The sequence below is a fragment of the Coccinella septempunctata genome, chromosome 2, assembly GCF_907165205.1.
Source record: "Coccinella septempunctata chromosome 2, icCocSept1.1, whole genome shotgun sequence".
Classification (NCBI taxonomy): domain Eukaryota; kingdom Metazoa; phylum Arthropoda; class Insecta; order Coleoptera; family Coccinellidae; genus Coccinella; species Coccinella septempunctata.
This window is the reverse complement of record NC_058190.1, coordinates 7,487,183-7,514,590: the sequence shown is the minus strand read 5'-3', so window position 1 is coordinate 7,514,590 and position 27,408 is coordinate 7,487,183. Positions and strand designations below refer to the sequence as shown.

The window sequence follows — 27,408 nt, the reverse complement described above, 5'->3', positions numbered from 1 at the left end:
TGAAAATAAGGAAAAATAAGACATCGCGCGCGAGAATGGGCAGGTCACTTTGAACATTAATGGAATGCAACACTTTCACGAAATTTGGTGAACCTGGATTGTCCTGGATTCAAGTGAATATGCTCTGAAACGACTGAAACCTTTTCATCTAGTCTAGTAGATAGTCGATATACTTACTTGTATCGCAACCTTTTCAAATACTCACTCAGAATGGAAGTGATCTCCAAACCAAAGTCTTCCATACAGCACATGACGTCCAATGGACGTCCATTTTATATCCAAATGTACAAACGTCCACGGACCTTATATGGAAGTCCAAAGGATGTACATTTCTGGACATTTACTGTACGTTCAAAAATGGACGTTTTATGGATGTCCATTGTACTTTAAATAAGGGATGTTGGACAAACATCCATATACTATATACGTCCCTTATTGGACATCCTCTGCATATACTAATCTGGATCTTAATTGTACTATAAGAAATTGTACGTTAGTGTACGTCCATTCAACGTACATTTTTGGATCAACGTGAATTATTCATGAATGTACATCTTTTGGATGTTCGGATCTGGAACTAAATATCTGCTTCCAGAAATTGTACTTTCCTGTAAGACAACTGGATGTATCATTTTAGTGTATCCATAGTTATTCATTTCTCAACATTCGTAGGATGTACATTTCTGGATATTTACTGTACTTTAAAAAATGGACGTTTCATGGATGTCCATTGTACATTAAAAAAGGGATGTTCGACAAACATCAATATACGTCCCTTATTGGACATCTTCTGGATATACAAATCTGGATCTTAATTGTACTTGTTCTATCGGAAATTGTACGTTAGTGTACGTCCATTCATCGTACATTTTTCGATCAACGAGAATTATCCATAATTGTACCTCTTTTGGATGTTCAGATTTCAGATCTGGATCTGAATATCTGTTTCCAGAAATGGTACTTTTCTGTACAACTGGATGTATCATTTTCGAGCGTCCGTAATTGTACCTATATTTCTTTGAGTGTGCTCAGTAAGGATGACTCCAAAAATAACTTTCAACAATAGTTTTTCTGTTCAAAGAGATCATCAGAAGATACTTCGTTCTATATGAATTCCATACTTAAATTAAGATTTACCTATTTCATAATTTTTCTCGAAATTTAATGGACATATCTATATCATGAAGATCAAGATCAAGTATCGGTCGCTTCGGTACAAGTCGGCACTTGTTATGAATTTTTTCGTATAAGAATCAAATACATGTATAAACTGTATAATTATTTTCAGTATAAAAATTTCCTGTTTCAAATATTGAGAATGAGGGGATAAATCTAAAATAGACATAACACAGTTCTTTTATATTCCATTGGAAATGCGTTTTGATAATTTGAAAATAACAGGAATGTGTATGAAAAGATATAGGTACCCTTGTATTGCTGCCATGTCGATCTCGGCTCTCATTGAGAGTAGGTACATACTGTGACGTTGAAACCCAGATGTTCCGCCCTCTCATAATTATTCCCTTTTTACTCTGGAACTTTCGTCCCAAAGACCGAAAACCGAAACATTCATTTTTTGAGTTGCATTTGAGTGACACACAGCGAAATCAGAATCAGACTCAGAACAGAATATCCTAGAGAATATCTTAGAGAAACTCATTAATCTGTAATCAGTGGATTTTGAAGTGGACACGACATATATTTTGTGATTTGTGTTGTGAATATTTTGGCTTTAGCTTGTTAAACTACTTTTGAGGTACAGTGTTTAGATCTAGTTCCAGTGCGTGGTGCATATATTTGATAGTAACGAGGTGAGTCGAAGTTTTTATTCCTGAGGGAAGTGGCAAATTTACGTGTAGATAGAAAAATATAATCTAATGGGTAGTAAAGTTGAAAGAATTGAATGTCGAACCACGAATGTTCATCTCTGTTTCATGTTAATTTGTTGATTTCATTAGTTATAATTATTCATACTATCGTAAAAAATATATTGTTGTCTTTTCACAACCGTGAATATTATTTGGTAGGGGTCAACAATAAGAATATGAAACGTAATTACGAGAAAACACCATACTATTATAGTATGGTGATGTATTTCCATGATATGACAACAGCAAAATTTCAATGAAATAAATTTACAGAAACGACCATACACTCCAGAAAGGGGATAGGGAGGAGATAGAAGAGGCTATTCCTAAATGGCTTCGAGGAGCCAACGATAGAAAATTATAAGTGTTTCCTATTCAGTGCATATATACCTATATATCTGCTTCATTGTTATTTAGTTTTTTTGTAGTTTAGTTTTTTTTTGCTTGGGGGCAGTAGTTCAATGTTCAAATTATACTTACTTGTTATTTATTTAATTTTAATTTTTCACATAAAGATGTAGAACATTTCCAGGCATTTCATTTTTCAATAATTCCAATTTCCTGATATTTATCAATAAATATATGTGTTGATAGGTGGGATTTTAAAATACATTCTTCGAATCAAACTTAAAAAATGCTAACCCCAATAAAATGGGCATTTGAGACGCCCAAAGAACGTCCACTTATGTACGATATGAATCGAGATATGAATGGTCCAGAAAATGTCCGAACCTCACTGGATTTAACATACTATGGACATACCTACAGGATGTACGGACATCCTTTATGTACGTCCATTGTACCTATATCCTGTATGTACGTTCAATGTACATCCTGTATGTATGTCCAATGTACATCCTGTATGTACGTCCATTGTACATCCTGCATGTACATTGTACGTCCATTGTACATCCTGTATGTACGTCCATAGGATGTTAAATCCAGTGAGGTTCGGACGTTTTCTGGACCAAACATTGTACATTACTGGACGTACAATGGATGTCCGTCATGTCCATTTTGTACGTCCAATAGACATTCAATGGATATACATGGGCTGTATGGAAGCTGACTGAACATAGAAGCAAAGCATAAAGCTCCTAACACATTATCCTTTTATCAATGAATGACCCTGCTAGCTTGTTTTTGAGTTCATTTTATTGGAAGTAGAATAACAGTTACAGACACTTTATATATTGTGAACCATCAGCCAGAAAAAAAAGAGAATAGAATGAGTAAAAAGAAAATAGGGTTGAAATAAAAAAAAAATGGTACGATTATATTACTGATGTGGCGGACTGGAAAAAATCTTGGACGATGCCACTGAATTCTAAGTGAAAGCTTACTTTAAAATAATACACTTGCTTTTCCATTAAACCTGAACTTTTGAAGTAAAGGCACCATGTCAAAGAGCCGAAAAATAAATAAGTTATTTATTCTCATAACTTGCAAACAAAAGAAGATAGAGGAATGCGATTTTGGCCATCATCCATCTTTCGAAAATTGAGGTCGGAAATGTCCCTAGCTCTTACGGTTACAGAGATATGAGATATGCCATTCTGCCATTCTATTCAATCGAATTTTGCTGGGTGCAAAAGCAGAAAGTTGATACTCTTCCAGCGCCCTTCCACAGCCAAATCACAAGACACCTTGGTAGCTTGAGAAAAAGAAATTGAAATTGTAGAAAACTGTACTTGTGTGCAGTAACCAGTAGTGTACGCCGGTAACGACTTACAGCTATTCGTATAGATGGTGCCAGCAGCTGTACATATCTCATAATTTACCATTCAAACGAGGTAAAACGGCTTTCCGAGATGCACAACTCATACTTACCTGGCGTAGGGGTTACCGTGATCAATAAGGCGGTTCCCCCGGAGTGAGGCCCTTTCATTGCACTACGATCGGGCTGACCTCTGCGATTATCCCTAATGCGGATAACTCGGGCGCGTAATTTTTGGTAGTCGGGACTGCGTACGCGCTGTCCCGGTTAAAATAACTAATATAGCACCTTAGAGAATTTGAAGTACGGTCTAGTATCTTGATTCTTGTCCCTGCTTCTTCGTTTCTTGTGTTCACTTTCACACTGTTTATAGTACAGTACAGTCGGAGAGTGAATAGTCAATAAATTTTGCAAAACTGTGGAGGTTACTCTCCATAGTCAAAACTTAAAAAAAAAAAATTTAGCATCAAATATACAAACTTATTCAATATACAAAATCAGCAGAGGCGCTGCCGTCCTTTCATACTGGCACAAATAGTCAACTCCTCGCGGTAGTGGAGACTTCCTTTATTATTATATCTTATTTACGATATAACTTATCACGCTGGTCGGCATACTCTTTTATGTGTGTTAACCCATTACCTACCCATCGTTGTTTGGTTTCGAGGCGGCTTCTTTGATATTTTATGTTCGACTGCATTATAAACATTTTATTCATGAATTCGTTTAGTGTCCATAATTGATTACTTTATTGGACTCAACTGTCACTATCATTATGTCAAGTAAATATACTAGATGTAAACAACACTTTATTCAAGGAAAAAGAATTGAACTTCGACCTAAAAACAAAATTATGAAGTACTATTCTAAGCATAAGTGTGGTGGTGAATATTAAAAACACATTCTTCGTTATTATAAAGATGCATGCCTGGTGAAGTCGAGAGTTTTCGATCTTCAATACTCTTGATGGTAGCATCAACTACTTCCTGGCCCAATATTCTGGTGGCAACACTTATTTTAGTACTTTCCGATTCATCTATGTAGTCCATAGCGAAGAACTTTTGTGAGCTTTCAATTAACTATTGAAGTTAGCCAGAATACTGTCTTCTGTCGATTTTACAAATTTTCTTCGTTTTACACCACTTGTTATAGGCCGCATACATATTTTCATAAGCATTTTTAGATTTAGTGGGTAAGAGAGATTCTTTGGCGCTTACGGCTAAATTTTCTACGCTTTCTTCTCCAGCACTATCCATTTTTTGGATTATTATGACGTTTGTCACAAAATCAAGGAAGTGAACAACTTTGTTTACTAAGGTTGCTAAGGTCGCTGGTTACCAAGGTAAGAAAATCAAAAGCACACTTAAATGTTCTTCAGTAATAAGATTTTTCAGGAAATAAAATTTCTCCATTGCATTAAATGAAAGATTTGAACTTCATTCGATGCATGCAAAATATTTTGAGTTCTTATGGAATATTAATTAAGACATTTTCATATAAATCTGAAAAGGAACAGTTGGATCTATGCTTAGAATTTGAAACTAACTGATAAAACCAAAAATGAACGCGATATAAACGGCGAATATTCACAACAAGAAGTACAATTTTTACAGTTGTGCAATGATAATATTTCATCTTCTAACGCTTTGCTTAAAAGTATCATTGAAAATAAGTAATTTACAACATTCATTCCCCAACTCATCCATATCGAAAAGAATACAGAGTATAGCGACAAGGGAACGCTCATTTTCAAAATTAAAGTTGCGGCCGGACCACTGAGACACAAGATCGACAAAATATAATTGCCATTGAATTCAATTCTTTGAAAAATATGAATTTCAATGTTCTATCTTATAGATCGAATTCCTCGGAATCGAAAGCAAAAAAGGTATAATTTTCCTAATTTTAGTCACCTACACCTACATAATAGATTTTCAGCCCATTCATATGTATCTATCAATGTTATTTAATGCACAAATTACTCAATTACTGTTTCCCAAACAATAATTTTTCAATATAATATTGGGCGACTTTTTTGATAATCTCATCTGATAATGATTTCATTCTAAAGAAACAAGTACCTATTCGAAACCAGTGAAACCACGTTGATAATGTGTTTCAGATAAAGATAAAGTTTTCAATATTCTGAATTTCTTTATTTTCTTTGGATTTGGATTTCAGGACTTCAAATTGTGGTACCAGTGGTACTACTGAAAGTAATTTTCTATAATTAATTGCGATTCATCCTAGTATCCTACACAATTTTCATCTTGATCTGGCATCCCTGTTCCACAGCCTTCTAAAAGACTGCTGCGATGAGAACCAAAGAAGAATCTTGGGTAGGGTTTAGACTAAAGTGACTTTATACAGTGTATAAAGTCAATGCTGTTTAGATTACCATCTTCGTCCATATATGCTGAATAAAGAGTAATCTTTTATTCAGGCCAGAGAGTTAACTTTCATGTATCATGTATGTCTTGACTTGTTCAAGACCCCTGACGGAGCCAGCAGTCGGAACTGCCGAAACTTGTGCTGTGAAGATCAAAGATCTCTAGGCAGATGGCCTAGATGCCAAACACATAGTAAGTAAAGAAAGAAGAAGAAAAAGTATGTCTATACTCTTTGATTAAACCAAAGATTAACCTCTTTGAAAACCGCAAATGTGAGGTTAAGTGTTAAGTTGGTAATTCTCAAACAGCATCTTCAAACGAAAAAAACTCTTCAAGAGTATTACAAAAGTTACATTAAATTTTTGAAATCAAATATCAAGGAATGTTTCATTATTAGACAGAATAGACAAAATAAATTATGGACGACAGACGAGCTGGACCTTCTGATATGAAAGAGTATGATGAATTACTAACTATTGGAAGAGGTGTGTTAGTTTCAGTAAACATAATAATGTGTATTACTTATATATGATTGTTTCAAGGTGCATATGGAACGGTTTACAAAGCCCGGGACAAAAATACTGGAAAGATTGTAGCCCTCAAAAAAGTTGTAGTACCTCTCACAGAAGATGGCATTCCAAAAAATACTCTTAGAGAAATTTCGTTATTGAAACAGTTGGATACTTACGAACATCCAAATATTGTACGATTATTTGATATTTGCCATGGTCAACAAAAGGAAAAGGAATTGATCATGTTTTTAGTATTTGAACATGTTGAGCAGGATCTAGCTGCTTACATGGATAAGGCTATTACTAGGGGAGGAATTCCGACAATAACAATTAGAAATATGTCAAGGGAAATTCTGAATGGTGTTGATTTCCTACACACAAATAGGATTGTTCATAGGGATCTTAAACCACAGAATCTTTTGGTTACTAGTGATGGTCACATCAAACTTGCAGATTTTGGATTAGCAAAGACATATGACTTCGAAATGCAACTTACTTCGGTGGTAATTATGGTGCTTCTTATTCATGCAGTTATAGGGTGACCAGCCACCGAATGCAAAGTTGAGCAAAGCTGAGCGTTTTCAATGCTAATATAATTGACAAGCTACGAATCAATTGACGTTGCTAGTCATTTAGCATTGAAAACGCTCAACTTCGCTTTCAGTGGCCGGTCACCTTTATTGTTGGCTACTATTGGTAGTTTGCTTTCAGTTACTCAGTCTTTTATATTCTCTCAAATTTGAATAATATTTACATTTATATTTCTAAGTTTCATTCCTTTTTCTGAAGGATATATTTTTAATTTGAGATAATTTTATGAATCAAATTGACCTATGTGTATTGAAATTGCTTCATCTCCTTCAGGTGGTTACGTTGTGGTATCGTGCACCTGAAGTTTTATTAGGACTCACATATGCAACTCCTGTGGATATATGGTCGGTGGGTTGTATAATAGCTGAATTATACAAATTGAGTCCGTTGTTTTGTGGAACTTCTGAAGGAGATCAGTTAAATAAAATTTTCAAGTAAGTTGTAAGGCACTCTTGGTTGCAATGTATGATTATTTTTGTTCTTCAGAATATTAGGAAAACCCTCTAGGGACGAATGGCCCAAGGAAAATGTTTGTGTGAAGTATGATTCTTTTGAGATAGTTGACCCAATTGGAATATCTCAGTTGATACCTAATTTATGCACCAATGCTGAAGACTTAGTAAGAGTAAGTATTTTGTTCCCATAACTAATATTTGTACAGTAACTTTCGAAGCGATTAAAACAATCGAAAACTTTTGTAGTAATCAAATCCTTATTGAATGCCCTAACGCCTGTGGGATGTATTTTAGGACCTACTTTGACATGAAGTTTTTTTCTATAATTTGACCTCTAGAATCACACTCTGCAATATATAAACGTTATATCCAGACACCCTGTAGAATCGTTTTAATTTTATGTGATTGAAAAAATATTAAGATGATATAGAAAATATCCTAAATTCTTGAAGATGAGCAGTTTATTTACCTTATAAGTATAAACATGTGTTTATAGATGTCTATTTGTTTTGCAGAGTATGCTCAGATTCGATCCAACTACAAGAATCAGAGCCCTAGATGCACTTAGTCACCCTTATTTTACTGAGGAACCTATGAATACTTAATTAATTTTTTTCCTTGAATATTCATTTCAAAAGACTGCACTTCATTTAAAATATCACACATTCCCTAAGAAATGTTGTGAATTGCAAGCCACATGCAACATTGCTGATTAATTTTATCCCTATAATATTAAATATTGAATTTTTGAGATAGTAATCGACAATAATGTATTGTAAATGATAGTTTCCTCCCCGAATAATTTACCCATGAAACATTTGTTACATTAGGTTTTCATATTTATGTGTTAGGTTATTAACTATTTAATGTTATTTATAGTGAGTTTTGTTGTTTAAGTAATAGGGTTTATCATTTTATTCAGATAAATCAAGTGTAAGAATTTTGACCCCCTTATTGTTCATGATTGTGTTCAGTATTGAACATGTAAATTCCTCTATAATTAAGGTATAATGTTTTAGTCTTAGGATTTGTTCTTTTTCTCTTTGTTTCTCAAGAGTAAATCTCGATATTCGGAAAGTTTTCTACTTGAAGTAAAGCTGATAGTCATGTGATAGACATATATTTCCAGTCTTTCATTTATTTCATATTATAATTTATATCTCAAGGTTTTTATAGATTAATTACAAGATAACATTGTTATACACTTAATATAAAAAAATATATTTTTATAGAGAAGTTTATTTTTTCCCATTCTAACTCTACATTAGGCCCGATCCTTCAGTTCAATTTTATTAATTGATCAATCTCAATAAAAAAATATGATATTCAACAAAATTTCTGTTTGAATGATGAATAAAATTATACGTAAATACACTTCTTTATTGAATATAAGTAGTTCTTAAGACCAAAACGTGTTTCTTTTGGGAGGATTGAACTGAAGGATCTGTAATACAAATATTTTCAGGATAATTCGGTTTATTTGGTCAAATTGTGACAGAACAAGAGACATTCATATCTCTCTGTTGCTGTTGAATCAATTGGTAGCAGTTATCTTTGGGATCCCCCAAAAATCAAGTCGTAACAATAATGTTTATTCAATACAATATGTAGGTACAGGTTGTCCGCGAGAAACAGACTATGTGCCTTTATGCTGAACTATAAGAACTACCAAAAAATTGGTCATACAAAAGTTTTTCTGCATAAATCAGTTCTCAATAAGTGTGTTTTTTTTTTTAGAACAGTTATATTTTATTCGACATTCGAGTAGAGCTTGAAAAGACGAATTCAAAATATATATACACGTTGATTAACCGCGTAGACGTAAATTTATGGAAAACTATATAATCAAAATTCTGTGCTGAAAATTTGCATGATGGGGCTTTGGGCAATGGTCCGTCTTTTAGGACGTAAGTACTGCATATCTTTCTTCAATTTGTTTGCGTTTCCCGAATATTTGTTTTTGTTTAAGTCGTATAGACCTGTATATCTGTTTTGACAACAATTGTGCAAATCAAATTTTATTCTTAATCAGAAATTTGTCATTTGTTCAACTTCGTTGAATAAACATTACTTTACAAAATAAATAATATTAGCAGCGCATCAATTAAATAGTTAATATATCATAAAAATCAAAGTTCATGAGCGAAACTGTCAAAATTTGAAACTTTTGAGTTAATGGTACACTGATTCAATATTTATATCTATTGATGAAAGTTTCAATTAAATTGAAGTCATATCATTTTTATTTCTACGTTTTGAAATTGTTTTTTTCTATAAACAACGCACAATTTTAAAATATGAGCATAAAAATAATAGGACTTTTTTGTATGATTTTCAACTAAAAAATAATGGTTTTTTGGAAATCCAGCATCATCAACAAAATTTTTAACAATCATTCAACTTCATGAGTTTTTACATATATTACATTCAATATCCAACATGCTATTATTTTTCGAAATCTCGAATAAGCAAAGCTAATAACAGTATAGCGTCATACGATAAATCCCTGAGCACAGTGTTGGACTCTGTTATCAGGTGGTGGTACCGAGCAGCAATAACTAGAAAGTACTCCGGTTGTCGCAAGACATAAAGAAAGAACAGAAATTGCGCATACTGCTCCCGATGTCATGTCGGCCAAAGGTGTTCCTGGTCTTGGTTGCATGAAGAGAAGTATCAATAATGCAGCACAGGTGAGAAGACTGAATACACTCAGAACTATATAACCTGAAAATAAAGAATCAAGATAAACTTAGAAAACACCCACACAACAACCTCGTACATTTTCAAATAATGCTTTGGAATTGGGAATAAACAAAAATGGACCGAACACCCTGTTTATGGGTTAACTTTAACTACGCAGTTCATACGATAAATATGTCAAGTAGGTTTCAACGAAAAAACTAAATTTCCTATGTTGGCATAAATAATCCAGTTAAATTGTCGCCTGAAAGTACATCAGATCCGGTACATAGGTTCTAATTTTTTCAGACTTGTTTTCCGAATTTCAGACCTTATAAATAAATAATAAGTTTGGTTTTCCAATGGATGACTTCTGAAGAAATCGCAAAGTCTACTCAGCTCTCATCGGAACTCGTTTCAACTAACACAGAATTATATGATTTTTACCAACCTGAAGATGCTACTGTGATGGCGAAACATGCGTCAGGGTTTAAAAAGTTATATTATTGAAAATCATGTAATTTTGTTTTAGTTCTATTATGGATTTTCATCAAGTATCGGCCACAGCAATTCAAAATTTGGAAAAGAAGTAACCTCGGAAGAAACACCAGCCTTTTGGTTGAACTCAGAATTCGTTTTGGATTATTTTTTTCCACGTAACAAATTTTGGTTTTCGGAACTACATATTATACAGTGTGAGTCTTTGACTATCGTACAAATATTTTAACGCAGTATAGATTCTTGAGGTCAAAAGAAATAACACCTTTTTCCTATACCATTTTTTCTGATTCGGCCCTGATAAAAAGATATAGCCATTTTAAGTTTTCATAATGAGCTGTGCCCCTCCTGGAGAAAATTACCTCAAGAATAACTTAAACTAGCTAAATCTGTGACACTACACATCTGTGGATCTTTTAAACAGGAGTTTTATTCAGCCAAAGTACCCAATTTTTCAAATTTCATGATATTTTTTGATTTTTGAACATCAAATTACTCGCATTATGTGGAAAAATGAAGAATACTTTTATTTTACAAAACGTTCAAATATTTTAGAGTCCAACTTAGTTTCAAGAATTGGGATCTTTGAATTTTTGTCATTTTTATGGTACGTATAGAACCTTTTGTGAGATAAAATTAAAAATATCATCTTTTAAAGCGAACCTATTCGGAAAAAATGGTAAAGGAAAAATGTTTCTTTTGACCTTAAGAATCTACTGTTAAAATATTTGTACGGAGTCAAAGACTCACCCTGTATAGCTGATAGATTGAAAAAATTGGATTTCTCGATGAAACTCACTTCATTCGAATTTCCGACCTTATTATAGTTGATAAATTAAAAGGTACCATTTTTTTGATAAAAATTTATTGACCTTTTCTATAGAACTCACCTAGCGTTACTCAAAAATCAAACAGAACTGAAATATTCTTCCGGTTTTCTTACAAAATTATTGTTTTCGAGAATCAGAAAATTCATTCTCTAAATTTTTTTATTTCTGCAGGTTTTTTACCACAAACGATCAAAAACTGTAGAACTTTTTCTTATTTGTGGAAGACCACCAGAACTCATTTTTGCGAAAAAGACGGAGCCACGTGTGGACGTCAAGTTAGCGCCACCAATTTGTTTTTCATTTGTTTCAGGAGTCTTTCAAATCTACCCATTTTTTTTTCTAAGTCGGCGTCAACTTCATATGAGTATATTGACCACGAGATTGGCCCTCTCTCTTGGAGTGTATGTGTGGAAATTACATATCGTTACGTATGCACTTTAGCAATATTTACTTCACTACTAATTGAAAAATATTGCAATGTACTTATAGAATAACTCAAATAACTTATATTTTGGGTAAGTATTTATTTTAGGTACTTGTTTTAGTTGTAAAGGGCTGAATGTCCTCTAACAAGTTCTGGAGACAAAACTTGTATGGATCTGGAATATTCAAGTATACATATCGAATTTATCATCTCGTTTTCATTTTCAAAATACATTGTCTATTTTCTCCCCGATTTTCTCTCAGATCCCATGGAAGGGAAAGACAATTCGTAGTAGGTCGAGAAATTCCGAAATTTCTTACGATGCAATTATTTAGATTAAGCAACAACAAAATCTTCAATTTTTTCTAGAATTCGGTACGACATTCCGTATTTCATTCATTGCTCAATATTTTCATAATTCCGCTAACATGTAAATAGATAATTTACATAGGTATAAAAGAATATTCCTTCGAACCAAATATAAATACACTGTCTTTCGTATGATATCGATTGATGATATCAACAGTTCATTAATCATCATTGAAGAATTGAAGATTGATAGCGTTCTATAACAGGAGAATTTCTTTCACCATTATCATTCTTGTTGGTAATGACACATCAAGCTAATGCTAATGCATAACTTCGATATGAAAATTTGAACCTAAGTTGAAGGATTAGGGTTTGAATAAATTGGGAGCATAATAATAAAATATTCATGATGAGAACATGAGGAATAAAACTTGAAGGCTGAAATCATGCACTCACCTGAAATATAATTTCTATTGGGTAACCAGCTACAGTGTCTGGTCCTGAAGCCGAGTATTCCAAGTGTCAAACAGCCAAAACCTGACACGATGCCGAACTCCAAATAATACACCTTTCCAATCAAAGACATCATATAGAAACACATCCCTGAGGAAAGTCCACCGCACACGACCATCATCAAAGCAGCCACAGCCAAAGTTGCTTGAACTGGCGGCTTTTCCACGCTGATGTTCATCCAGGATTCAGTTTTGTTTGAGTAAGTTGTTTCACTATAAACGGACTGTACAGGACTTGAGCAAATCGGTGCAATTATGGCTGTATGTTTCTTGTTGTTTGGCGTCATCTGCCTCGAGCCAATTGAATAATTGAGTTTTTGTTGAGCTTTTGGATTTCTTGACGGTGTCTTTTTTTTCGGGGATATTTTCTTTGGCGTTATGAAAGGGTCATTTATCACAGGTGTTCTCGGAATGTTTTGAGGTTGTCTTGGGAAACTAGTCGATGACATACTTTTGGGAGTTTGTTGCCTAACAGGTGTTCTCTTTGGTGTTGATAGGATTTCGTGTAGTTTTTGGGTGGGTGTCATGTTACCATAGTTCTGTATGTAACGTTCTTGTGCGGGTTCTTGAATGTAATCGTATCTAGCTCCTCGTGGGGACATTGCCCGAGGTATAGGACTGTGTATTGGGGTTTTGGTGGGAGAATTGTTTCGACTGATACGGTTCCTGGAGTAAGTCCTAGAATGGCTGCATTCTTGGTCAATTGCATCGTCATGAGCCATATCATCTATGTATTCGTACCTATGGAGATTTGGAGTAGATTTCATCCTGGCAGTTGCTCGTTGTATTTGACTAGGTTGACTACTACGTAATTCTTCGATAGGAACTAGGGCATATCTACCTCTACTTGTTGATTCTGTGTCTACGTCAACGTCTATAACCGCGTATCTTGAAGTATTGGCTTCTGCTACTTGAGTTTCTTCAAAATTCTTCTCTCTAACCGGAGTAATATGTTCAGTCATCGGAATGTATTCATACCTGTGATTCCTAGCAACCCTTTCTTCGGAAGCTGAGTAGGTCACCTCGCACTCTTTCGCCAAGTTTTGTTGCGACTGTATATATTTCCTTCCTTCGTTCTGCGTTTGAGAAACAACAACAATCTTTTTTTCTTTGACTATACCGGCATCGTCGATGACCATTTCTTCGTAGAAGTCTTGTTCCTCGTAGGAATCATTGTGGTTGAGATCATGCACTGAGTGGTCAAGTACTCGATGAGCAGTTTGTGCGCCAATAGGTGGTTTTCTAGGACTTATTTGGGTTCTACTGTGGATCTCGTTTTGATAATTGTAAAACTCACTCTGTTGACAGAAGGCTGGATTTGTATAGTAATTTCCGTTGGTTGACCTTGCCATGTTTAAATCTTTCACACCACCTAATTGAGCGCTTTCAGCATATTATTGACCACTTGTTTTTTGCGATATCACTGTTATCACTGTTAACCTTAAAACGTGGGAGCTTTCGATGTAATAGAGAACAAAGTCTATCATTGACTGGAAGTTGTAACGGTCTTGCTGTTTTGAGACAGGGAGCAGCTGCTTGTACTCGTATTATGTGTGCACATGGGGTAGATATCATAGGCGTCACAACATGAACTTGGGTTCAACTGCGGGGTATGCTTTTCGTGTATTTCAGTTGATTTTTGTTCGAAGTTAACTCATTGTAGTAAAATCGTTATTAATTTGTTCAGATCCAATGTGTTAAGTAAGAAAGAAAGTTATTGAAATTTCGCGTGAACACAGTTCACGTTTCATTAGGTACCTACTTCGGAATATATATCGAAATAGGTTCTTTTTTTAATTTTACATTTTACTGTACCTAGCTAACTGCTTTGAATTCAGTCGATTTCAATAAGGTTCTATTTATATGACCCATTTCCCATAATTTTTGATGAAATACTGGACTGAGACAGCGGATGAACCTACCTATCTCTTTATCATAATCTGTGAAAAGTAAGTATAATCATTATAATAGTAATGCTTACTCAATGATAATCATTATAATTACCAAACAAAGATTTATCATTTCCTAATTCGACAGAGAATTCAAATTTGTTTATTATTAGTCAATATCAAGATTGAAGGAAAAAAATTTGATGCAAGCATGCCAGGAACCCTTGACTTGCGCATAATTAAATGTTAACACCAAAAAAAGAGGGTCTGCTAATGCAGAAGTGAGTGCGCTTTTAAGTTCAACTATGGCATCATACTATAGTAAGATAAAGTATATATCTTCGGTATTTATTATTTTGTAAGAATCTCCATTTTTAGTTTCATCTTACGCCACTTTTCTTCTTCTTCTTTATGGAGATTGTCATGCAAACTTCATACTCCAACTTTTTGGGTCAGAATCAGAAATGGATTTACTTTTGTTTTGATTTGGTCACTTATTGAATTTAATTAATTTGAGTTCCATAACATACACTTCATGAGAGATTGATTATCATCATGCCTTTTCCGTAAAGTAGTAATTGATGAAATTATATCAATTATCTACATGTTTATTTCAGCTATTTTATGAATTACAACTATGTTTTCATATAATCATGTTTTCGATCACACATCACCTTAAAATACATGGAAAAATATTTTCTTTGCCAAGAAAACTCATCATCAATGATCAAATCATCATCAGCAACAAAATATCGTTTCATAACTGGCACAAAAAGTTAGGGTTGCCATTTAAAGACTCTAGCAACCTCGTACAGGGTGAATGACCAAACCCACAACTGTATGTACATGAAAAACTGCGTAATTCAAAATGAAGTTGATCTATTCCCATTTTTCTATAGAATTGTACATATACCCGATTTTGTTATCAAATTTCATCGGCCTATCCCAACTTGGTTTTCGAGTTATAACATCAGGAAGGCAAAAAAACTAAATTTTTACTGTTTCTTGGAATCTGTTCGTCTAAACTCGAGAATTGAGAAAATTTCAGGGGTTTCTAGTTTTTTCACCGTTCTTGATTCTGACGATTATTTATTATGTACACACCATATGTAAGTGTGTATATTTGATATTAACATCATATTATTTTGGCTGAGGTGTCTTCAATTTCGAAACAGAACTTTTTTACCTACTCAAATGTATAAATCGGATCGTTATTTTAATATAAGGATTACTTGGCGGGAATAACAATATTCCTTGCATGGAAATACCCTATTTGCACGCCTATGAATGGCACGCACCAAAGACCTAAAGACCAACGGAAACTTTATTATGCATACGGCAAACGGCTGGTCATTGATGACTGATTTTCTTTCTTGGGGCAATTTTGGAATGGTTTTGATGATGGAGGAAAATAATTATTTTTTAAATTTCGTAGGAAACCTTGCGGCTGCAATCATATGAAACTTTTACATTTGTTCCAACATTATTTGAATGGATTATTGTATAGGACAGTATAGGTAGATAAGACATTACATGGCGATGAAAAACTAAACTGAAACACTATGAAGGTGAGTCAGAAGTAAGAGTAAATATAAATAATTTATTTTATGTTTATTCTTGTTGAAAAATTTCCTCTCATACACACACAGGGTTTGAAATGTTTGTACAGAATAATCACTTATTTAAAAAAAAAGGAATCTACTAATGACTTTTCAAGTACCCATTCATTGAATTAGACAATGCTTTATTTTTTAGTCAATGTCAATAATGGTGTAGCGCAAAATTCGAAGGATTTCAGACGGGGGACACCCTCATACATATTATTGAAACCCTTTTTAGCCCGACTTATGCCTCACCTCAGATTTTGATGATTATTTTTTTTTAGAGGTATCGAATTGAATTAATCTCCATCTGTGGAAACTTATAGTTGAGTATACTTCATTCAAATTTATTTTAGCAGTCGGTTGGTCATGAAATAATTTTCTCAAGTTTTTGTAAATAGAACGAAGTAAGGTTGGCACTCATGAAATGTCGTTAATGTCATAACGCCGTTGCCACAACTAATATCAATTTTTATTACGCAAATGCCGAAAGATATTGAAAAAAGAGACAGGGTTTCAGGAAGTGCTATTTAGAATTCAGGTCCGCTCATTCAAATAGTTATACCCTGATATTCTAAAATCCACAATACGTCAGACGGTAGCGAACATATTCAATGTAAGAGAATTTATATAATGTTTCATCTGAATCTAAACGACTTATATTTCAGCTGAATATTTCCACAATCAGAAAGATTGTGAATGAAGAGGATGACAAAGAATTTCCTTCTATTGGGAGACTCAAAAAAGTGGTGGCAGTTAAGAATTTTATGTTTGAGTGAATTTTCGTTTTCTACAGGATTTTCGATAAATTTCATCGTGGAATAAGTTCCCCAAAATGGATTTTTCTATTTTTCATTTGACTTGTCCTATATACAATGTAAATGTCTCAAGGTACTAATAAATACCTAATTATTATTATTACATCAACGTATTAAAATGAATAGCCACAAATACGCGCAAGTTGCCCTGTTACTTGTTTATTCATGTGAAATTTTTGTTCAAAGGTGAAGTTCATCTTAAGTTGAAACTTCCTTCAATTCCTTTCATTTATATTGATGCAAGATGATTTTTGTTGAAGAATTTAACATTCTTGTAATTATCTGTTAATTCCTTCGGGAGATACCCATTCCCAACCAGTGCATCATATGCATTTCATCTTCAGGTTAATATTTTTGAAATCTACAAATGATGTAAGCCAAAGAAGATAACGAACATTAACTCTCCTCAAGCTGGTGCACATTATGATATTATACTGATCTCTTGTATTTCCCATGCAAATAACTGGATTTGGTATGCCTTTAATCAGTTTGTATAAACTTCAATTATGTTCGTCACATATTTTCCGAAGAGATTCGACATTGTGATAAAATACGTAATAACAGAAACTTTTACGTAGAAAGGACAACATAGCGTTGATTTAAAACCCAAAAATGTTTTGACAAGCTTCATAACCCCTCATTTTCGTACTATATAGAGTGAAATGTGTCAAATTTCCATGGCCAACCGACTGCTTAAATAAAAATGAATGAAGTATAGCTACAATTTTTTGGAAGGTTCGTAAAATGCACTGAATTATGACACTATAATGTTTTCTCACCGTAATTCTCAATTAATTCCAATGTTTCTATCAATAGAACTCAAGTTAATTTATTGAAAGAAATGTGAATTATTGATCAACTTTGGATTAAAATAGAACTGAATCATTAATTTCCTGAAATTTTTTTGGGTTTTCACCAATCTCTGAAACAAAATCAATTAAAAAATGAAATGAACGATTTGCTTGCATTTTTTGGACGTGTAAAAACTCTCGAGCGACTAGCCCGAGTGACTGAGTTTGTTTGGATTCGGGGCGATTGTTTATTCGCGCGGGTTTCTGATTGAAGAAGTATATGCGTTCAAAATTCGTAAGTACATGTAGGTATACTCCATCCACTTTTATTTTAGCAGTCGGTTGGCCATGGAAATTTGACACATTTCACTCTGTATAGTACGAAAATGTGGGGTTATGACGCTTGTCAAAACATTTTTGGGTTTTAAATCAAACGATGGTAATTGAAGTTTATACAAACTGATTGAAGGCATACCAAATCCAGTTATTTGCATGGAAAATACAAGAGATCAGTATAATATCGTAATATGCACTAGCTTGGGGAGAGTTAATGTTCGTTATCTTCTTTGGCTAAAGTTTGAATACGTTACATCAGTAGTAGATTTCAAACATATTAACCCGAAGATGGAATGCATATGTTGCAGTGGTTGGGAATGGGTATCTCCCGAAGGAATTAACATATAATTTCAAGAATGAAATTCTTCAACAAAAATCATCATGCACCAATATAAGTAAAAGGAATTAAAGGAAGTTTCAATCAAGATGAACTTCACCTTTGAACAAAAATTTCACATGAATAAACAATTAGCAGGACAACTGGCGCGTATTTGTGGCTGTTCATCTTAATGCATTGATATAATAATAATAAATAGGTATTTATTGGTACCTTAAGACATTTAAATGTATAGGAAAAGTCAAATATAGAAATAGAAAAATCAATTTTCGGGAAATTATTCTACGATGACATTCATCGAAAATCTTGTAGTGAACCTCGTAGTGAACTTTTCGCAATAATTCACTCAAACATAAAATTCTCAAATGCCACCACTTTTTTGGGTCTCCCAATAGAAGGAAATGCTTTGTCATCCTATTCATTCACAATCTTTCTGATTGTGGAAATATTCAGCTGAAATATAAGTAGTTTAGATTCAGATGAAACATTATATAAATTTTCTTACATTGAATATGTTCGCTACCGTCTGACGTATTGTGGATTTTCAGATTATCAGGATATAACTATTTGAATGAGCGGACCTGAATTCTAAATAGCACTTACTAAAACCCTGATTCTTTTTTCAATCACTTTCGGCATTTTCGTAATAAAAATTGATATTAGTTGTGGAAACGGCGTTATGACATTAACGACATTTCATGAGTGCCAACCTAACTTCGTTCTAGTTACAAAAACTTGAGAAAATTATTTCATGGCCAACCGACTGCTAAAATAAATGTGAATGCAGTATATTTATTAATTAATGATTATTCGTACAAGTTTTTAATTTATAAGGAACATGGAAGATTCAAGCTTCCGGAGCAGCGTCTTTATGGATTCGGCATCCATTCTCAAATAGTTCCTGCAGTCCATAGGAAAATTTTCACCGAACTCATACGATTTTCCATCCATTCTTTCACCCAACATCTTCTGTTTCTCTTCTTTGGAATATTCAGATACACTGCCAAGCGCAGAGCCACTTTCAGTTTGCGTTTTTTATTTAATTTGTCCATTTCAAGCTATGGAGTGCCGCTGAAACCGTTGAAAATTTCAACATGCCACGAGTCACGCCAACCACTCGCTCATAAAATGAGAGATTTCGAATTGGACGCTCCAAAGCACACGCAAGGCTGCGCGAAAAGCCGTTGCGACCTCAAAACACAAAATAGTTAACAAGCGCCACTCCATACCGCGTGAAAACACGAGTGACTGCTACTCACGATTCGATCGCGCGCGAAAAAAGTGTTGTCCTAATTGGTGAACGATCGCGCGACCAGGCGATCGCGTTGGTCGGTCGCATCGCGTCTTGATCGCGCGATGAAAAATGGGTGTCCTAATTCGGAACGCCTATTCGAGCGAATAGATGTGGTCGGTCCGATCAATTCACTATCGCGCGACCACCGTAATGAGAGAATGGTTTTTCAAACCTATCCACTCATTTTAGAAGAATCTTTTAGTTTTCATTTTCAAGTAATTTCATTTTCAAATTAATTTTGGAGAATAGTTATTTTCCTATCAAGTGCGGAAAGTGATACTTGCCCGCACGAAACTGCCGTTGCCCGAACGATGCGAAGCAGAGTTCGGGTAAGCAGTTGATTAATAATAAGTAATCATATCTCATTTGATTAATTCATATATAATGACAGACGTAATTCTGCATGTCGTTACCATTGGTTTCTCATCGTTGACGTTCGGTGCATAGAGACATGATAGAATTTAATTTACTCTATAATATTTGCGTGCGGGAAAAACCCCTGCTAATCCATTCCCGCACGCAAATGCGTGCGGGAAAGAAATAGCAGGCGTTTTTCCCGCACCTTTTGGGAAAGTGACTCTTTGCAACTTGGAATGCGTGCGGGAAAAAGGTTGAACGCGCACGCTTGTAGAAAAATGTATTATTCCGCACATACATCACGATCTGTGTCGCGATGTCACGATCGTGATCGTGATCGTGGACGACTGGCATTCAGCGTTCAGTCGATGACTAGCGTTCAGCGTTCAAACGCTGCAGGTTGAGGTGATCGCAGGACGCAACTAGAGAAATGGCTAACAGAGCGGATTCCTCGACAGAAAAACTAATTGAAGAAGTAAAAAGACATAGAGAGCTGTATGATATGTCCTCTCCTGAATATAAAAATGTTCGTTTAAAAAATAAAATATGGGATGATATTGCGAAAGAAATGGGAGGATATACAGGTAAGTTAAATAATATCAGTTTTTTAATGAATTTATTCATATTAGATTTTTACAAATTATTGAAATAATTAACAAACTTCTCCCGTATTGTGAAAGCTTGGTTGGATGCTCTTCTACCGTCGACTGGAATATTGCCGACTGTGAAAAAATAGCCGCAAGTTAGGTCTGCCATCTGTTAAAATAGCGAGATATCTGAAATAAAGTGAAAGAGATGGCGCGCAACGCCACTTGTTAGATGAGGATGGTGGATGCCTGCCGACATAACATTTACAAAATTATAATTACCTAATGAATATTATGAAAAAAACTTAAAGTATTAAGAGATTTATTTTATAATAAAAAAATAATTTATTCATCTGAAGAATTTTTTTTCGTGTTTCTTCAAAATCAGTATCTTGAATCAAGTTATATTTTATATCAGTGTATTACATTTTCTAGTCCAAGTCCGATTCCTCGCAGTTGTCACTATCGTCGTCGCAATCATTTTTCATCATCTGAAAATGTGTTAGCTCAATTACATAATACATTTTCTACTTGTATCGGAGTTGAACTTCCCAGAAATCATGTTGGTTTCAGGGCACCATCCAGAACAAGCCAACCATTTATTCTCCGCACTAAACTTTAAACAGTGGTACTTAGTAGCATTGAGCAATATCGAATTGACGAAAATCGTCCGTAGCACCTTTTGTTTTAATGATTTCCAAACCTATAAAATGTGGGTTGAAACAAACCCTTTGATTTTTTCAATGAATTTTTCATCATTCTCTTTTGTCGCATACATCTTGTTGAACGTGATAAATCGTCCAGTGTCTTTGGAATGAACTTTGGTGAGATTTATCATCTCTTTAAAAAATTCTTCTTATGTTTCGATATTAATTTATTTGGACCTTATTCTTATTAGAATCTATTATATGCATTGCGCCCGAACTCTCAATATCCGTATAGCGCCCGATGAAGGGTGATTACATAAATAATATCAACAGCGTTGTGTACAACGAGCTTCAACACGTGGTTATAATATACGAATAACTCAGATGCACTGTTGAGAACCCTAAGATTCCTTTCACACCACGGGTTTTTACCGTCGGGTTTTTACCGGAAAACAACCGAATGAAAAATTATTCATCGGGTTTTATCCGTACGGTAGGCACATCAAGCTCTCGAATCTCGTGGCGAAAAGCGCCGCCGAAAATGCAATCTGGTTGTTTTCCAGTGCAAAACTAAACAGGAACATGTGTGAAAGATCCCATAATATCAGTAGATATAATTCGGAACATCGGGTAAGAACTCGATGGTGCGAAATGAGTCTAACTCTCTCTTACTTTATTTCGGATATCTCGCTATTTTAACAGATGGCAGACCTAACTTGCGGCTATTTTTTCACAGGCAGCCATACATTATCCTATTCGAAAAAAAATTAGCTTTAATTTGATATCAAAAACATCCGTGTACGTAATGAACGTAGTAATTCTGCAGTGGGATCTTAGACTATAAGGGTCTAAAAAATAATCTCCACTTAAGTACTAACATTCCGAATGCATTTTCTACAACGCGACGGGCTCTATATAAACGGTAATTAAAATTTTCTTTATAAGGATCATGCCGTGATTGTCTGTAGGGAAATGGTCTCATCAAGAAATTACTTAAGGTGAAAGCTTCATCACCTATCAAAACACCAGGAATATCCTTATTTCCGCCAGGTAAAGGTCTATCTGGGGAAATATCAAGTGTGCCATCCTTGAATCTTCTTCCCATAGCAGATGCCTCAAAGATTCCCCCGTCACTATTTTTACCATATGCACCTACATCTCTGCAAATAAATTTATATTCGGGGCTAACGATTGCCATGAGAACAATTGAAAACTTTTTCAAGTAGGAAAAATAATTTGACCCACTTTTCTTTGAACATTTGATGGTTACATGTTTCCCATCTATACAACCCAAACAATTTGGAAACTGCCACAAATTTTCATATCCTAAATTATTCTCCCAAATCTCTCTTGTGGGCTGTGGCATATATATTGGATGCAACCTATTCCATATAGCTGTGCAAACTTCTTCAACAATTGATGCGACAGTGGTAAATCCTAATCTGTAGCTATGGCCAATGGTCTTGTAAGAATCACCAGTAGCTAAAAACCTGAGAAAATTTTTGTTTTGGTTTTCAAATATTCAAAATTTTGATAGAAATATTTTTTGCAGGGGAGGAGTTGAAAAAACGTTGGAAAAACTTAAGAGATTGCTTTTCAAAGCATCTGCGCGCAGAGAAAATCCGGACGGGGCAAGCAGCTGTCAGTTTCTCCCGATATAAAACCTGGCCATGGGCGCAGCAGATGGTATTTTTCAGGCCCTTTTTGCACCATGCACCAACAGAATCGAACGTTTTTGCTACTGATTGTGAGACAGAGTCCAGGACAGAGCCCAGGACAGAGCCCAAGACTGAGCCCAGAACAGAGCCGAGTACAGAGTCCAGGACAGAGCCTCTAGAGTCTGAAATCGAGACCAGCAACTCCCAAAATGAACATGAAAATTTTATGGCTGAAAAAAATATGGGCCAGAAAAGAAAACGGTCGGATGTTGCAACGGATAATTCTTCTAACATTGATAAGGTATTGAACTATTTGGATAAAAAACACTGCAATGAACAGAAAGACAGCATAGACTTGACATTCCAAGCATATGCTGCAAGTGTTAAAAAGTTAACGATTCGCCGGCAGACTATGGTGAAATATAAAATAGCTAAACTTATAATGAAAGAAGAGCTAGCACAACAATTGGAGTCTGAGAAGGAGAATCAACCAGCTTCAGTATAATCAAACCGTTCTGTTGAGTACCTAATGAACTGAAAATAAAGAACGTTGAAATTATAATTTTATACTGCAATGTTTCGGGGTCTATATCAGACTACTTCATCAAACGAAAATAAATTTTCGAAAATCTTTCTGAATTGTATCTTTTGTTTGACATTAATTTCACTGATCGACAAAATTATAGCTTTGTTCTCCCACCTAAGGAAATATGTATATATATTTTTAATCTTCGTAGCCAAGGTATAAACGCACAATAAATAAAAAGTGGAAGTTAGCTCTTGTTGTTTTTTAATAATTATATTCATGATTTTTAACAAAAACAATGCATTATAATATTTGCAATGGTGTAAAAGATTCCGATCGCTTAGATCTTTTGTCTTTTCTGCTGTAGGATGACTCCAGTATTTCTCTAACGATGGACCACCAATAATCAGCAAGCATAGAGGGTTCCCCTTTGCCTTGGTAGCGTTTTTCGAATGACGCGATGTCTTGATGGAATCGCTCTCCATGCTCGTCACTTACGGCTCCCATATTTTGTGGAAAGAAATTAATATGTGATTGCAAAAAGTGTATTTTTAAGCCCGTTTGCAAGAGCCGAGAATTCTCTAGAGAATTTGCTCGAAAATTCATGCGCCGTGAATTATATACCCTTGCATACGGACTTTCGGTAGAATTCTCTGTTCAGTTGCATACAAAATAATCTCTGCCGTTTCCTTGCGAGAATTTTGTAGAGAATTCTCCAGAGAATTCTCGGCTGTTGCAAACGGGCTCTAAGGACATGTTGCATCCCATTTTTTGATGAGCCTGTAACATCGTTTTGACGATATTTACATATTGCGGAGATTTGTGATTGCCAAGAAAATTTTTGGTCACTTCTACAAAGGACAACCAGGCTTCTTTTTCAAAGTCATTCGATGCTGCCAGAAACCGAACTTGTTTCAATAGTTTGTTTATTTTATAAATTATCGTAGGATACAGAAGTGCGAACATGGACAATTCACGCATGTCTTTTATTTTGATAACGGGAGCTAAACAAACGTAAGTACTATTATTTTTGTAATAAGGTGAGGAATACCTAACAGAAAAATATAAATCTCTTAGGTGGGACATGTTGCATCCCATTTTTTGATGAGCCTGTAACATCGTTTTGACGATATTTAGGTACATATTGCGGAGATTTGTGATTGCCAAGAAAATTTTTGGTCACTTCTACAAAGGACAACCAGGCTTCTTTTTCAAAGTCATTCAATGCTGCCAGAAACTGAACTTGTTTCAATAGTTTGTTTATTTTATAAAGTATCGTAGGGTACAGAAGTGCGAACATGGAGAATTCACGCATGTCTTTTATTTTGATAACGGGAGCTAAACAAACGTAAGTACTATTATTTTTGTAATAAGGTGAGGAATACCTAACAGAAAAATATAAATCTCTTAGGTGGGACATGTTGCATCCCATTTTTTGATGAGCCTGTAACATCGTTTTGACGATATTTACATATTGCGGAGATTTGTGATTGCCAAGAAAATTTTTGGTCACTTCTACAAAGGACAACCAGGCTTCTTTTTCAAAGTCATTCAATGCTGCCAGAAACTGAACTTGTTTCAATAGTTTGTTTATTTTATAAAGTATCGTAGGGTACAGAAGTGCGAACATGGAGAATTCACGCATGTCTTTTATTTTGATAACGGGAGCTAAACAAACGTAAGTACTATTATTTTTGTAATAAGGTGAGGAATACCTAACAGAAAAATATAAATCTCTTAGGTGGGACATGTTGCATCCCATTTTTTGATGAGCCTGTAACATCGTTTTGACGATATTTACATATTGCGGAGATTTGTGAACCAAGAAAATTTTTGGTCACTTCTACAAATAACAACCCGGCTTCTTTTTCAAAGTCATTCAATGCTGCCAGAAACTGAACTTGTTTCAATAGTTCGTTTATTTTATAAAGTATCGTAGGGTACAGAAGTGCGAACATGGACAATTCACGCATGTCTTTTATTTTGATAACGGGAGCTAAACAAACGTAAGTACTATTATTTTTGTAATAAGGTGAGGAATACCTAACAAAAAAAATATAAATCTCTTAGGTGGGAGAACCCTTGTTGAATAGTGTTTTCAATACATAGAAACAGAAACTGCATAGAAACGTTGATTAATTAATTAATTTTATTTATTTCTACCGAACAATTTGCTAAATTATTATCTTGCTCCAATAAAATACACGTAGACTCTTTAATCTTTCGTTTATAATGCTCTGGCTCCGTCATTAAAATTTTAGTGTTATTCCAATCCATCATGTGGTCTCCTGTATTAGAACAAATATGATCTGCGATCTGTGATCGATTAATTTCTCTATTTTTAATATTATTTTCATATTCGCGTTTTCTTATTTCTAGAGGTCTAGACGTTTCGCACCTGTACAAATTTTACCACAAATACAGGGAATGTTGTAAATACAATTTTTTGATTTTTGTTTTTTGTTCAAAGGTTTAGTTTTTGTATATATAGATCTTAAATCATTTTGCGTTTTAAACATAGTTCTTATGTTGAATTTGGAACCGGTTCTTCTTAGTTTTTCTGAAAGACCATTAGCATAAGGAATTACGTTCAATAAATTTTGTTGTTCTTGACGGTTTGTTGGTTGTTCCTGATCATTATTATGATTTTGGTTAGTTATTTTTCTCTCTAAATTTAATATTGTTTTTTCAATAAAATTTGTCGGGTATTAATTATCCCTAAGAAAATGTTTAATCATTATTTCTAATTTTGGGTGTAGATGAAATTCAGAATCCTCCCAGAATAAATTTCAATCGATATCTGAATCATTCATCAATCGATCAAGTTAGGTTGAGTTGTTGGGTGAAAAAACCACTTTATACATGAAAATATAATTTTTATCGATTAAAATATAACGATTTTTATTAGTGAGATAGTGAGATTGTGAACTCTTTTTTCTTGCTCGAGCTTTCGAGATCATTCACGTTTCATCTCTCCATCTCGAGCAAGAAAAAAGAGTTCACAATTTAATTGAAGATTGCTGCTATCTCACTAATTAAAATCGTTATAATTCACATAACAGCAATGAATTACAAATAATAATTGAAATATATATAAAATAAAAGACCAAAAAGTGGAAATATAGTACAATCGCGATACTGTGAACACTCGCTCGTTAGAACGGCTCAATAGCGTGAACAACATTGTTTCTGCCAAAAAGGGTGCAAACTAAGATCTCAAAATTTTTTCAACAAAATCTTCGATAAGAATGTATTTTAGTTTTATTAGATAATAAATCTGTATAGCAATATGTTTTAGAGTTTGTATTTCAGTGACCTCCGGTAACATGAACAACCTCTATTGTGTGAACAACCCTGGTTTTATTCTGTTCACGTTATCGCGATTGTACCTTGTATAACATTTCATGAGAATATGTATCCCAATAAACACACACACGTGTATTATACGTTTATATGTAGTGGGGGACGTTGATTTCACATATAATCAACGTTTCTAGTCTAACTGGTTAGATTAATCTTTATTGAAGACGAAACTAAAGACCTAAAGACCTCCTTCCTGTAGCCACTATTATGAAACTGAAGCGTTTTTTTGTCGTGCAAAGTAGTAAATATTGGCATATGTGACATTGTAAGAGCAAAACCGATCACTTTTTCATAATAGATTGAATATGTTCTACCAGTTACCATTAGTTATGAAATTAGTTTATAATTTGAATCAATTCAAGAGACTGGTAATGAGTGATATCTTTGAGTATCCAACCCCAATAACATTAACACAAACA

General features: G+C 34.3%; 3 protein-coding genes and 1 non-coding gene across 4 annotated transcripts; 3 read left to right on the top strand and 1 right to left on the bottom strand.

The window, feature by feature from the left end:
- The first annotated feature begins 3,690 nt into the window (after positions 1 to 3,690).
- On the top strand, positions 3,691 to 3,852 carry LOC123308829. The gene has a single exon (XR_006537175.1). It is a non-coding gene; the product is annotated as a U1 spliceosomal RNA (small nuclear RNA).
- Positions 3,853 to 6,225: 2,373 nt separating this feature from the next.
- LOC123308094 (cyclin-dependent kinase 4) lies at positions 6,226 to 8,762 on the top strand. The gene is made up of 5 exons (XM_044890636.1): positions 6,226 to 6,460; positions 6,518 to 6,990; positions 7,352 to 7,512; positions 7,565 to 7,703; positions 8,049 to 8,762. The coding sequence occupies exons 1-5, from the start codon at positions 6,394 to 6,396 to the stop codon at positions 8,136 to 8,138; spliced, it is 930 nt and encodes a 309-aa protein (XP_044746571.1). The 5' UTR covers positions 6,226 to 6,393; the 3' UTR covers positions 8,139 to 8,762.
- Positions 8,763 to 9,596: 834 nt separating this feature from the next.
- On the bottom strand, positions 9,597 to 14,450 carry LOC123307338. The gene is made up of 2 exons (XM_044889599.1): positions 12,730 to 14,450; positions 9,597 to 10,257 (listed from the first exon to the last, which is right to left on the bottom strand). Exons 1-2 carry the CDS (start codon positions 14,135 to 14,137, stop codon positions 10,025 to 10,027), a joined length of 1,641 nt encoding a protein of 546 aa, XP_044745534.1. The 5' UTR covers positions 14,138 to 14,450; the 3' UTR covers positions 9,597 to 10,024.
- A 6,104-nt stretch (positions 14,451 to 20,554) lies between these two features.
- LOC123307339 lies at positions 20,555 to 23,629 on the top strand. Its single transcript, XM_044889600.1, has 2 exons — positions 20,555 to 20,792; positions 22,995 to 23,629. Exons 1-2 carry the CDS (start codon positions 20,639 to 20,641, stop codon positions 23,603 to 23,605), a joined length of 765 nt encoding a protein of 254 aa, XP_044745535.1. The 5' UTR covers positions 20,555 to 20,638; the 3' UTR covers positions 23,606 to 23,629.
- Positions 23,630 to 27,408: the final 3,779 nt, after the last annotated feature.

What these genes read in the sequence shown, in the direction of transcription:
- LOC123308094 (XM_044890636.1), top strand. Translation starts at nt 6,394, where the DNA reads ATGGACGACAGACGAGCTGGACCTTCTGATATGAAAGAGTATGATGAA. An exon ending in CAGTTAAATAAAATTTTCAA is followed by an intron (nt 7,513 to 7,564) that starts GTAAGTTGTAAG and finishes TTTGTTCTTCAG; the next exon opens with AATATTAGGAAAACCCTCTA. An exon ending in ATGCTGAAGACTTAGTAAGA is followed by an intron (nt 7,704 to 8,048) that starts GTAAGTATTTTG and finishes TTTGTTTTGCAG; the next exon opens with AGTATGCTCAGATTCGATCC.
- LOC123307339 (XM_044889600.1), top strand. Translation starts at nt 20,639, where the DNA reads ATGGCTAACAGAGCGGATTCCTCGACAGAAAAACTAATTGAAGAAGTA. An exon ending in AGAAATGGGAGGATATACAG is followed by an intron (nt 20,793 to 22,994) that starts GTAAGTTAAATA and finishes TATTTTTTGCAG; the next exon opens with GGGAGGAGTTGAAAAAACGT.
- LOC123307338 (XM_044889599.1), bottom strand. Translation starts at nt 14,137, where the DNA reads ATGGCAAGGTCAACCAACGGAAATTACTATACAAATCCAGCCTTCTGT. An exon ending in CAATAGAAATTATATTTCAG is followed by an intron (nt 10,258 to 12,729) that starts GTGAGTGCATGA and finishes CTTTATTTTCAG; the next exon opens with GTTATATAGTTCTGAGTGTA.